This window comes from Mobula hypostoma, chromosome 8, assembly GCF_963921235.1.
Source record: "Mobula hypostoma chromosome 8, sMobHyp1.1, whole genome shotgun sequence".
In the NCBI taxonomy this organism is placed as follows: Eukaryota; Metazoa; Chordata; class Chondrichthyes; order Myliobatiformes; family Myliobatidae; genus Mobula; species Mobula hypostoma.
This window is the reverse complement of record NC_086104.1, coordinates 67978182-67991695: the sequence shown is the minus strand read 5'-3', so window position 1 is coordinate 67991695 and position 13514 is coordinate 67978182. Positions and strand designations below refer to the sequence as shown.

At 42.1% G+C, this 13514-nt stretch overlaps 1 protein-coding gene across 7 annotated transcripts in view; it reads left to right on the top strand.

Moving 5' to 3' along the window:
• Positions 1-13514, top strand: part of LOC134350601 (utrophin-like) — a 537041-nt gene that overhangs the window by 42919 nt on the left and 480608 nt on the right. For 3 of the 7 annotated variants that reach the window (XM_063056037.1, XM_063056036.1, XM_063056030.1), the window contains exon 1: positions 2294-2791. The exons of 3 other annotated variants lie outside the window; for them this stretch is intronic. In XM_063056037.1, coding sequence (XP_062912107.1) covers positions 2701-2791 — 91 coding nt within the window. In that variant the 5' untranslated portion in view covers positions 2294-2700. Of the gene's footprint in view, positions 1-2293; positions 2792-13514 lie in introns of those variants that run through there. One more of the 7 variants, XM_063056032.1, reaches the window with a different exon arrangement.

Sequence of the window (13514 nt, the reverse complement as noted above, 5' to 3'; positions counted from 1 at the left end):
GGATCAAAACGAAGAGAAAAAGCTTCAGTTACAGATTTATCTGGTCTAGTGGGGATGTAGCCTTAAGAAAAGATGTGCTGGGATTGGAGAGATTCCCGAGGTGAACATCCAGAGGAGGTTCACGAGAATAATCACAGCATTTGATGGTTTTGGGCTTGTACTTGCAGAAGTTCAGAAGAATGGGTAGGGGGTGTATTGGATTAAAACCAATCATTTATTGAAAGGTCCAGATATTGATACAGCACATATTGAACAAGATGGAGTGGATGTGGAGACGATGTTTCAACTCGTGGGAGAGTCTAGGACCAGAGGGCATAGCCTCAGAATACATGATGTCCCTTTCAAACAGAAATGAAGAAAAATGTATTTAGCCTGAGGATGTTGAATCTGGAATTTATTATTTCAAGTGACTTTGGAGGTCAAGTCATTGGGAATATTTAAAATGAAGTTTGCTAGGTTCTTGATTAGTAAGGACATCAAAGGTTACAGAGAGGAGGCAAGAGAATGGAGTTGAGAGGGATAATAAATTGGCCATAATCAAGTGGCGAGAAGACTTGATGAGTTGAATTCTCTTCTGCTTTATGGTTTTATTGTCTTCTGGTCAGAGATTGGTTAAGTGTGATCACTGGTTGGACTTCAAACATTAATCAGTGACTGCATTGAGGCATCACTGAATCACACATTGGTCTTGAATCTCAGAAATGTTTGCTATCAAATGGATTACCAGTAATGAACAGAAGAATCATTCGTTCTGCCATTTGAAATATTCATGAATGTAAGCAATTTATCTCAGAAAAGCTAACCATATTTGACTACTAGATCTCAACGGATTTCAAAACATTGTCCCTTGAGGTGACTCAGGCTTGTGAACAAGCGCAACCAATTACAAGCCCACTATCAACACTTGAGTGTTTATTAATTTTGCTGCAGGAGTTGAGCTTATCAATAGGCCAAATGGGAATTAGTTCAATGCGTGTCGTCTCTTTTACAGTGCTATGATTACTACAGATTCAGTTATTTAGCTAGAGTATTGGATAACACTTGCGTGTACATATTTTTGAAGTCTGAATTATATGTGTTTGTTAACCTCTTTACAAAAGAGAATGAGTGAAAGGGGTTTGCGATCCCACTTGGCAAGGGATTACTGTCATCATATCCCTGATGCACTATACTCTTCCATAGTGAAACCTTGGTAAACATAGTACCATTTCTGGGGCAACAGTTCTCAATGAAGACTGATATTCTCTTCCTAAATCATAACACAGCTTTTGGGACTTTAAAGAAAGGCACTTGAAGCCAAGATTTCAAATCTGCCTCATAGTTCACTCGTTAGCAGTAATCTTTCCCTTCTAATGTGCCAAATTTGCAGTTAGAAACACACCACTGGCAGGTAGTGAAAGTTCTACATGCCTTTATTTAAGCTATTAATTGAATAGATAACATACAAGCAGTTGATTCTTGAACATTGTGACCTATCAAGCTGTGAGGCAATCAGTCTCAGTGTTATTTTGTTCTTGGAGTCCCAAAGCATGCATCGTCACCCCCCCCCCCCTGTCTTTCTTCCCGGACCTCCTGTCCCATGATCCTCTCATATCCCCTTTTGCCTATCACCTGTCCAGCTCTCGGCTCTATCCCTCCCCCTCCTGTCTTCTCCTATCATTTTGCATCTCCCCCTCCCCCTCCAGCTTTCAAATCCCTTACTCACTCTTCCTTCAGTTAGTCCTGACGAAGGGTCTCGGCCTGAAACGTCGACTGCGCCTCTTCCTATAGATGCTGCTTGGCCTGCTGCATTCACCAGCAAATTTGATATATCTCTCTTTATGAATGTTGGTCATTGTGGCTTCCTGTGAAGTGAACATTTGTTATTTCCTTCAGATTTCCACAGTTCCTCCAGTATTTTGCATGTTGTTTCAGGTTCCATTGTCTGTAGTCTGTTGTGTCTACACAGTATTTATGGACCATCTTCAACAGAGTATAGGGCACCCAGCGTTACAGAGGGGTTGTGTTCCTAGATAATTGTCTGTACGGTGATTTTTTTTGTGAAGCGATAGAAATTGACAATGATTGTTTTTTTCCCATTTTGTTATTTTTTTTCTACAGCCTTATGGTCTCACATGGTTTCCCTAAGAATGAATGTTTATTTAGTTTCTCAATTTTTTTGGCAGCGATTTATAAATTCCGTTACCCTAACTACCACATTTTGGGAGAACACTAAGTGGGTCTCTATTGGAGTGCTATTTGTGTCTGGCATCTTGAAGTAAACTCTTGGTATTGCTGCTTGGCTGGCAGGCCCACAACAAATTGAAATATTCATGAATTTAGATTTAAGATTTGGCAATTGCCGTTGCTGGAAAGGGTTCACCAATTGGTCCAGAGTGAATAGATGCAATTAAAAGTTTTCTTAAGGTGTTTGCACAGAAATAAAAGTGTGGGAAAAATTTGTCACCTGTGGATATGAAAAAATGAGCACTGGGCAGAATGTTTAATCCGCACACTTCACTGGTGGAGCTTTTGGCACCCATTCAGTAACATAACTTCTGCAAAGCTGTTACTGAACTAGGTGCTGATTGTGGTTGAGATTGTGGTTATTGTTCTGTGTAGTTATTCTCATAAAAGATTTAGTTTCCATCTCCCAGCTTACATCAGGCAGCGTTCTGTTTCCGTTTCCTCTGCTTGTTTTAATTTGAGTAGAGCTGAAAGATGAGTATACGGAGGGTGAAATTGTTATCATGGAAGAGTTGCACTATATATCAAACTTGCAATCAAAGTGCCCATGTAACAAATGGATCTGGTGAGTAGACAAGTTGCAAATTGAGGTGGACGGGAAGGAGGAGACTGACTGGGTACATTGTGTAGAACCCTCGTGAGGCCTGCTTCAGATTAGTGAATATATGTCAATAGCTAGTTATAAAAACAGGAAAAGCTGATAACATTCAACAGGTCAGATAGTGTCTGTGGAAGGAGAAAGTTGACATTTATTAACCCTGTTTCTCTTTGCATTGATGCTGTTTACCTGAGTGTTTCCAGCATTTTTAGTTTTCCTTTCTGATTTCCAGCATCTGCAGTTTGTGATTTCTCAATAAATAATTAATAGGATGTAAAGTGGTTGTGGAAGAGGTTTTGTTAGAAAAATGTAAACCTTGGTTAAATAATTGAGAGTCAAATTCCATAGGTAGCAGTTCTAAGTGAAGCCATTTCATTAAGTTTAAAGAATTTGATGCTACAGGTGAACTTCATTGGCCATAGTACCAATGTATACTGAGCGCGTGCAGTGTAAAGCTTGATACAGTGAATATGACAATTGTCAGGAAAGTATGAGGAATAAAGTGGATTATTCTTCATTGTGTGATTTTTATTTTGCTTCATTTCTATTTAATGGAAGTTTGTTCTGTGTTTGTGTTGACAGCTGTTAATGACAGTTGGGAGGATACTTGACTGGTCTGTGTTATTGTAGCAGTCCTCTGCTTTGCCAACTGAACACCCGATGTAGTAACAGTGATTCTGAGGTGGACATGCTGGTTACTGGGACTTTAATGGTTGGCAAGAACCTGAGGGAGTGCAACTTCATTGTTCAGCTTACCCTGACCAAAGCTGAGCATTACTTCAGGAAGAGAAAACAAATTTATTTTAAATGCAACCATGCCTAACATAATTAGTGGATTGTGAGAAAGAGCAACATAAATTGTGGATTAAGTCCTTGCTTTCTTTAAGCGGCTTCAGGATCAATGAGCCTGTAAATGGAGGCTCCAAGGCAGGCAGGCAGGCAGAAATGCTGTAAATATTTAGCAAGTTGGATAGGATCTGTGGAGGGAGGAAAAAGTCAGTAGAACCTGATGAAAAGTGTCGACTGTACTCGTTTCTATAGAGTTCTTCTAGCATTTTGTGTGTGTTGCTTGCATTTCCGGCAATTTTTGTTCTTTCATTTAAGGTACCATGGAAAACCTGGTGCTTTTGACAGCAAGGCACATGCAATATGTATTGGTCTATTGTATGAATGTTTTAAAATTTTATTTCATGCACACATTTTCTAAATAATTTGGGAATGGTGTTGAAAAGAATTTTCTTCCAATCTTGAAGCAAAAGTTTTATGTTCCAAGTCTGCCCTTTTCTCAAAACATTGACACTACTGAAAGCTCCCTGCTATGAATACTGTTATTTTTGATTATTGTCAAAAATAAGCATATATAAATCTGTCAAAAGCATATATAAATTCCCAGTTTTCTTAGTCATTAAGCAGGATCTGTGCTGTTGCTGTAATACTGCTGCAAATCAATCCACAGTAATTTCCAATAGAGCTGGTAACCTTTAGTGTTACTTCATAACCTTGAAGCTGGCAGGCTATTTACTTGCAACACCTTGAGACCAACAAATATATCAGTATTGGATGGGAGCCAAAGACAGCTGGAGTAGTCCAATTATAGGTAATACATGGATCATATTCATGAAGAATTTCCATCCTCCCTGCCTTTATGTTAATCTGAGCAAAAAGATAAAGGTATATTCTCATCTGGTATCATTTATTTTCTTTCTGGCCCTAAAATTCTCCAGGGCTATTAAATTAAGTTTTAAATACCTTTTTGAAGCACTTTGCTTGAGTTCAAGCAAGCACAAAAGTTGTATCTGCTGAAGGTAATTGCTTGTTATGCAGCTATGTGGAGAAATGGAAATTGGATTTTGACTCCCGAGCTGCTTCCATCACTTAGAGCCAGTTATTAAAGGAACAGAAATCAAATGTGTTTTGCCTTTACTGTAACTGGCATTGTGTTCACTTTGTGGGGGTGGGAACACATTTGCAGAATAATTAGTGCAGTATGTGCTGTGTGTGAATATGTTTTTGTACATTAGAAATTTCATTGTGGCATGAACTTTGCACTTTGAGCTTATGAATTGCTAAAATTAAAACTGCTTATACCCTTGATGTTTTTGATCACATTTTTGTGATGTGATCAGACATGACTTGATTACCAGCAAAGAACAGTGTTCTTACAAAAATATATTTTTCTGAAAGAAAATAAATTTGTCTATCTGCAGTAAGAAGAAAGATGACTTTCCTGTTTATGTATATACTCAGTTGGTATCGTCTTCTGTACATTTTTGTGTTTTTCAAAAGTTGATCTTTTTGGAGCAATAATATTAATTCAGACTTGGAAGAAAAGCTACCTAGGTGCGCCTGGCAGTGCTTATAACAAGTTTGATTTTTCAATTATATCTTCAGACCAATTTTTTTTGAGAGATATTTATTTATATAAAGGGACACAGTTGCATCTTTACACTAAGCACCGACTTAATTAAACACTGAACGTTTATGCTTTTAAGTCAGCTGCTGTCCTATTGTGAACATGTCAGTTATTTCTGTCCTCAGGCTTTAACAGCAGCTGATACCTACACTACTGTTGTGGAGAGAAGATGAAAAGGCCAAACGGAGCATTAAATTGTACTTGCTTTCTGGGGCCATTGTTTGTGTCATGAATGGAAGTTAGTCTTTTGAGACCACAAAAAGAGGAGAAGATGTTTAAGAGGGGGCATTTTTTGATTAAAAAATCAAGTAAATTTAATAATTAAAATATTGACAGTATTTATTAAGCAAAAAAACCCAAAATGTTGAGGAAAATCAGCAGGTGGAGCAGCATCTGTTGGGGTTTGGGGTGAGGAATTGTTCTGGTTGAAGCCCTGCATCAGGGCTGGATGACACCATTTATTAATGTATTCATTCAATATGTTCTCTCCAGTTTGGTGAATGTTAATGTAACAAAGCTATTGTTCACAGTCACAAATGGTAGGGAACAAATATGGTGCCATTTAAACACAGTTTTGTGAAAACCAGCTGCAATCTCGTAGCATACATCAAAGTTGCTGGTGAACGCAGCAGGCCAGGCAGCATCTATAGGAAGAAGCGCAGTCGACGTTTCAGGCCGAGACCCTTCGTCAGGACTAACTGAAGGAAGAGTGAGTAAGGGATTTGAAAGCTGGAGGGGGAGGGGGAGATGCAAAATGATAGGAGAAGACAGGAGGGGGAGGGATGAAGCCGAGAGCTGGACAGCTGGACTGGACTGGAACTCTCAGGATGAGGCTTTTCATTCTAGGACGAGGGAGATGTCTTCATTTTTTAAAGAAAGGGGCTTCCCTTCCTCCACTATCAACTCTGCTCTTAAACGCATCTCCCCCATTTCACGTACATCTGCTCTCACTCCATCCTCCCACCACCCCACTAGGAATAGGGTTCCCCTGGTCCTCACCTACCACCCCACCAGCCTCCGGGTCCAACATATTATTCTCCGCAACTTCCGCCACCTCCAACGGGATCCCACCACTAAGCATATCTTTCCCTCCCCCCCCCTCTCTGCATTCTGCAGGGATCGCTCCCTACACAACTCCCTTGTCCATTCGTCCCCCCCATCCCTCCCCACTGATCTCCCTCCTGGCACTTATCCGTGTAAGCGGAACAAGTGCTACACATGCCCTTACACTTCCTCCCTTACCACCATTCAGGGCCCCAAACAGTCCTTCCAGGTGAGGCATCACTTCACCTGTGAGTCGACTGGGGTGATATACTGCGTCCGGTGCTCCCGATGTGGCCTTTTATATATTGGTGAGACCCGACGCAGACTGGGAGACCGCTTTGCTGAACATCTACGCTCTGTCCGCCAGAGAAAGCAGGATCTCCCAGTGGCCACACATTTTAATTCCACATCCCATTCCCATTCTGACATGTCTATCCACGGCCTCCTCTACTGTAAAGATGAAGCCACACTCAGGTTGGAGGAACAACACCTTATATTCCGTATGGGTAGCCTCCAACCTGATGGCATAAACATTGACTTCTCTAACTTCCGCTAGGCCCCACCTCCCCCTCGTACCCCATCTGTTACTCTTTTTAATGCACACATTCTTTCTCTCACTCTCCTTTTTCTCCCTCTGTCCCTCTGAATATACCTCTTGCCCATCCTCTGGGTCACCCCCCCCGTCTTTCTTCCCGGACCTCCTGTCCCATGATCCTCTCGTATCCCCTTCTGCCTATCACCTGTCCAGCTCTCGGCTCCATCCCTCCCCCTCCTGTCTTCTCCTATCATTTTGCATCTCCCCCTCCCCCTCCAGCTTTCAAATCCCTTACTCACTCTTCCTTCAGTTAGTCCTGACGAAGGGTCTCGGCCTGAAACGTCGACTGCGCTTCTTCCTATAGATGCTGCCTGGCCTGCTGCGTTCACCAGCAACTTTGATGTATGTTGCTTGAATTTCCAGCATCTGCAGAATTCCTGTTGTTTGCAATCTCGTAGACTGGGTGAATGATACTTCAATCAGGAAATTACTTGAACTTTCATGTTCTTCCATTTGGCAACCTTGAGCAATGGCTTGTAAGTTTAAATCTGTGTGTTTCAGCTTGTCAAAGTAAGCAGGATCTTCTCAATTTACTGCATTGTTACTGGAAGGGCATTGGCGAACTTCCGACTATTTAGTCATTCGTAGCTATAGGTATCTGTTGAAAGTTAAGGTTTTACTGTATCTTTTGCTATGTAAAGTTTGTGTAATGAAGTGTTCTTTAGAAACTTGAACCATGGAGAAGACTTGTAAATAAAAGTTATGAATCATCAGAACTTCGCAGTAAGAAATGATATAAACACAGGTGTGCATCACTCCCTGTCATGATAACTTTCTTGTGCTTTTTATGTCAACATATAATATTGATTGTGTAAGTATTGGAGGTTGATTTGACATAAACATTACACAGAACAATGTAGTTTTAGTTTCTTGCCAATTGGTTTCGAAATCTGTTGACATAAGATCACCCACAACTGGCATTGGCATGGGGAATACCATTATTATAACTACAAACTTGGAATATTAGTAGGAAGAAACACTGCACAGCCCTTTGTCATATTTTAAAAATATCTTCCCACAAAAAAATGGTTTAGCAAGTGAAATCTTGAATATTTGGAGGTGTGGTTGGCTATCAACAGAAGCATAATTGTATTCCACAATCCATCGCAGACCAATTGATTGTTACTGGTTTATTATTGTCACATATGCCAATATAGAGTGAAAAGCTTATCTTGCATGCTGCTTATACAGATCAAATCTTGACATAGTGTGGTGAGGTAGAACAAGGTAAAATAGTGCAATGTAGAATTAAGTATAAAAGCTGCAGAGAAAGTGCAGTGCAGGTATCCAATATGGTTCAAGATCATAAATCAGTAGATTTTGAGACCAAGATCCATCTTGCAGCAGGGAACTATTTAATATTCATAACTGTGAGGGAGAAGCTGTCCTTGAGCCTGGTGGTAATGTGCTTTCAGAATATGATGAGAAAGAGAGGGGGAGGGATGGAATGGACAGACTCCAAAAATGTGAGAGAATAATGGAACATACGAGAATTACCAAGGTCAGGCGAGATCCATTGTGAAAGAAACAGTTAACCTTCAGATAATGACTTCTCTTAATCCTGCATGTTAACCTTTCAAATTACCAGCATTTGTAGCATTTTAGTAGTCCTATATAAGTAGTTGTCCATTTGTTTTGTAGTATATGTATATATTTTGTTTATTCAATATAGAAAATTCTTGTATTTGTTTTATCACATAGAGTAATACAGCACTGAAACAGGCCTTTGAGCCGAAATCGATGATGCTGACTAAGATACTTGCCTTTTGGCCCCTATCCTTTTAAACATTTCCTGCTCATGAACTTATCCAAATGTCTTATAAATGTTCTAGACAGAGCAGAGCAATGGGTTAAACATACACCCCACAGGCACGCTTCAAGATGCGTACTTGGCCTACTGCTCTACTCTCTCACACGTGATAACAGAGCTAAACACAGCTCAAACACCATTTATAGATGTGCTGTTGACACCGCTGTTGGTAAAATCTCAGACTGTGAGGAAGTTTGTAGGAGTAAGATAGATCAGCAGGTTGAGTGGCGTCACACAAAACCCTCACACTCTATTTAAGTCTTTGCATTTGTCTATACAAAGAAGGCAGAACAGTGGCTGTATTTAATGAGGAGTTTGAGGAGATTTGTCATGTCACTAAAGACACTCCCAAGTTTCTACACATGCACAGTGGAGAGCATTCTAACTGTCTGCATCACCATCGGGCATGGGGGTGGGTGGTGTTACTGCACAGGATTGAAATCAGCGGCAGAGAGTTGTAAACTTAGTCAGCTCCATCATGGGCACTAGCTTTCATAGTATCCTGGACATCTTCAAGGTGTGATGCCTCAAAAAGGTGGCATATTATCATTGAGGACCCACATAATCCAGGTCATACCTTGTTCTTAGTGCTAACACAAGGACGGAAGTAGAGAAACTTGGAGGCACACACTTAACGATTCAGGAACAGCTTCTTCCCCTCTGCCATCTAATTTCTGAATAGACGTTGAACCCATGAGTGCCACCTTAGTACTTTTTTATGCCTGTTTTCAACTAATTAACTATTTTGTGTATATATAATTTTTGTAATTCAGTTTTTCTGTACTGTATTATTATGTACTGCTGCTGCAAAGACAACAAATTTCATGACATACGCAGCTGATATAAACCCGCTTCTGATTCTGAAGTGAATCTGATGAGTTAATTGTGGACTTCATGAAGGGGAAGTGGGGAGAACACATTCCAGTCCTCATTGAGGGATCAATTTTGAAAAGAGTGAGCAGCTTCCAGTTCCTAGGTACCAACATCTCAGTGGTCTTTCGTGGGTCCAATACATTGCTGCAATCACGAAGAAGGCATGGCAGAGGCTATACTTTGTTAGGGATTTGAGACTTGGTCTGTCACCAAAGACTTACACATTTTTACCAGATGCGGTGGAGAACATTCTGACTGGTTGGATCACAGCCTGTTTTAGAACGTAGAATACCACAGCACAGTGTAAGCCCTTCGGCCCATGATGATGTGTCAACTTTTTAACCTATTCTAAGATCAATCTAGTTCTACATAGCCCCCAATTTTTCTGTCATCCATGTGCCTAAATAAAGGTTTCTTAAATGCCCCTAATGTATCTGCCTCTTGCATCAGCTTGGTGCTCTGATTGATGAAGGCCAGTGTGCAAACGCATTCTTAACCACCCTGTCCACCTGTGATACCACTTTTAGTGAATTATATGCTTGTACTTCTCGGTCCCTGTGCTCCACAACACTCCCCAGAGTGAATAAATCCAACTCTGATTTGTACTAGTGCCACAAAACAACTGATTTTGTGGTTGTTGTCAGTGAGATTTAATCTGATTCTGACCTCCTGGAGTGCAACACCTCGTACCTAACTGAATTGAAATTCATTTTTTGTTCTCTCTTTGCATTACTTTATTTAACCTTTTATGTTTCTTCTTGTAATTTTTCATTTTTATTATTATGTATTACAACTTACTGCTGCGGCAAAACAACAAAATTTACACCATATACCAATGATATTAAATCTGAAATAAGAGGAAATCTGCAGATACTGGAAATTCAAGCAACACACACCAAAAAATGCTGGTGAACGCAGCAGGCCAGGCAGCATCTATAGGAAGAGGTACAGTTGACGTTTCGGGCCGAGACCCTTCGTCAGGACTAACTGAAAGAAGACATAGTAAGAGATTTGAAAGTGGGGGATGGGGGAGGGGAGATCTGAAATGATAGGAGAAGACAGGAGCGGGAGGGATGGAGCTAAGAGCTGAAAAGTTGATTGGTAAAAGGGATACGGGACGATCATGGGACGGGAGGCCTAGGGAGAAAGAAGGGGGGGGGGACGCAGAGGATCAGAGGATGGGCAAGGAGTTATAGTGAGAGGGACAGAGGGAGAAAAAAGTGAGGGGAAAAACAATAATAAATAAATAGGGGATGGGGTACGAAGGGGAGGTGAGGCAGTAATGGAAGTTAGAGAAGTCAGTGTTCATGCCATCAGGTTGTAGGCTACCCAGACGGAATATAAGGTGTTGTTCTTCCAACCTGAGTGTGGCTTCATCTTGACAGTAGAGGAGGCCGCGGATAGACATATCAGAATGGGAATGGGACGTGGAATTAAAATGTGCGGCCACTGGGAGATCCTGCTTTCTCTGGGGGACAGAGTGTAGGTGTTCAGCGAAACAGTCTCCCAGCCTGCGTCGGGTCTCGCCAGTATATAGAAGGCCGCATCGGGAGCACCAGATGCAGTATATATCACCCCAGCCGAGTCACAGGTGAAGTGTCGCCTCACCTGGAAGGACTGTCTGGGACCCTGAATGGTGGTGAGGGAGGATGTGTAAGGGCATGTGTAGCACTTGTTCTACTTAAAAGGATAAGTGCTGGGAGGGAGATCGGTGGGAAGGGATGGGGGGGCGAATGGACAAGGGGGCCATGCAAGGAGCGATCCCTGCGGAAAGCATGGGGGTGGAGGGAAGGATGTGCTCAGTGATCCCGTTGGAGGTGGTGGAAGTTGATTGCCATTCCTTGCCCACGTTGAGAATCTTCTTCACGATCACCAATCGCTGCTGTTTTTGTGTCATCCTTCTCTTTGTACTCTTCTTGGGCATTATAAATGTGTCTGTCGGTGAATTCGTTTGGACTGGCAGTTGCTCACTTGCTCCGCTATAAACTTGACAGAGCTGAGTCTTGATCCAAGAGTACTTCTGGTTAGATGGTGGTGCCTTTGATTGCAGTGGCTTCTACAGGGTCAACCAAAGATGGTGTTGTTTTTGAACACAAGACCATGCTGGAAATTAAGAATCTGGTACTGCAGGTCTACCCCATCAGCGAGTTGTTCGTTGGCAGAGAAACTAAAGGAGCTGGATTTGGTGCGGATTATGCTGCTGTCTGTGTCAGGAAGGTATTGGAATCGTTGTTGTGTGAAGGAGCTGTGCAGTGAGCGATCGTTTTGGTCACTTTTCTTGTGATCGCAAGTCCCTGTTGGATTTTGTTGCTGTGGAACGCTACAAGTCCAATTTAAAGTTGAAAATAAATTTTGTACATCACCATATACAACCCAGTGGTTCTTTTTCTTGTGGGTATACTCAACAAATGTATAGAATAGGAACTATAACAGAATCAGTGAAAGATCGCCCAACTGGGTTGTTCAACTGGAGTATAGAAGAGAAATTGTGCAAAAGCAAATATAAATAAATGGTTTAGATTATGAAGACATGCTGTCCTCTTTTATTGTCATTTAGTAATGCATGCGTTAGGAAATAATACAATATTTCCTCCGGTGTGATATCACAAAACACAGGACATACCAAGACTGAAAAAACTAACAAAACCACATAATTATAACATATAGTTACAACAGTGCAACAATACCATAACTTGATGAAGAACAGTCCATGGCACGGTAAAAATTTCCAAGTCTCTGAAATGTCCCACATCTCACGCAGACGGGAGAAGGAAGAAAACTCTCCCTGCCATGCCCGACCACAGTCCGACTCCGAGTCATCCGAAAACTTTGAGCCTCCGATCAGCCCTCCGACACCGAGTATGAGCATCATCTCTGTCCGAACGATTCGACCTCAATCTCGGTCGCCAGCAGCAGGCAAAGCCGGGGATTTTGAGGCCTTCCTTCCGGAAGATTTCTCGATCACGCAGTAACAACGGCAGCGAACTGGCGCTTCAGAAATTTCTCCAGATGTTCCTCTGTGCTTTCACGTCTGTCTCCATCAAATCAGAATTGTCCATGGCCCCTATTTAACAGATACGATATAAATTTTCACTGGAGGGCTGCGCGTGTGCGGCATGCTGCTATCTCATCCTCCCGCCCCCCCCCCCCCGGAACAGGAACATGAGATGAAAAGTCCTTGAAAGTGAGTCCATTAGCCAGTGAGGTTGAGTGAAGTTATCCCTTTTTGTTCAAGAGCCTAATGATTGAGGGGTTAAAAACTGTTCCTGAATATGGTGGTGTAAGTACTGAGGCTTTTGTGCTGCCTTCCTGATGGCAGCAGCAAGAAAAGAGCATGTCCTTGGTTGTGAGGAACCGCGATGATGGATGCTGCTTTCCAATATCAGCATTTCAAGTAGATGCGCTCAGTGGTGGGGAGAACTTTACCTGTGATGGACTGGGCTGTATCCACGAAATTTTGGAGAACTTTCCGCTCCAGGGCATTGGTGCCTTGTACCAGGCTGTGATGCAGCCAGTCAATATAACATCCACAACTACATATAGAAACTTGTTAAAGTTTTAGATATCGTGCCTAATCTCCGCAATCTCCTAAGGAAGTAGAAGCACTGCTGTGCTTTCTTTGTAATTTCTTTGTAAGTGGGAGGAGAAGGTGGCGCGACGCAGCTCGCAGCGGCCATTCCGGTGGTGATGTATGTTATTTGTCAAGTTGGGTGCCGTGCACAATCCTGATTTGATGGAGACAAACGTGAGAGTATGGAGGAACATCTGGTGAAACTTCTGAAATGCCTGCTTCACTGCTGCTGCTACTGTCTGGTCTAGAATCTCCGGAGGAGAAGGCCCCGAGTCCTCGGCTTTGCTTGTTGCTCGGTGGCCGGGGCGGGGTTGAAGTGCTCAACAGAGGATGGTGCTCGGAGAGGCCGTGTCGGAGGCTCGAAGTTTTCGGACGGACTCAGAG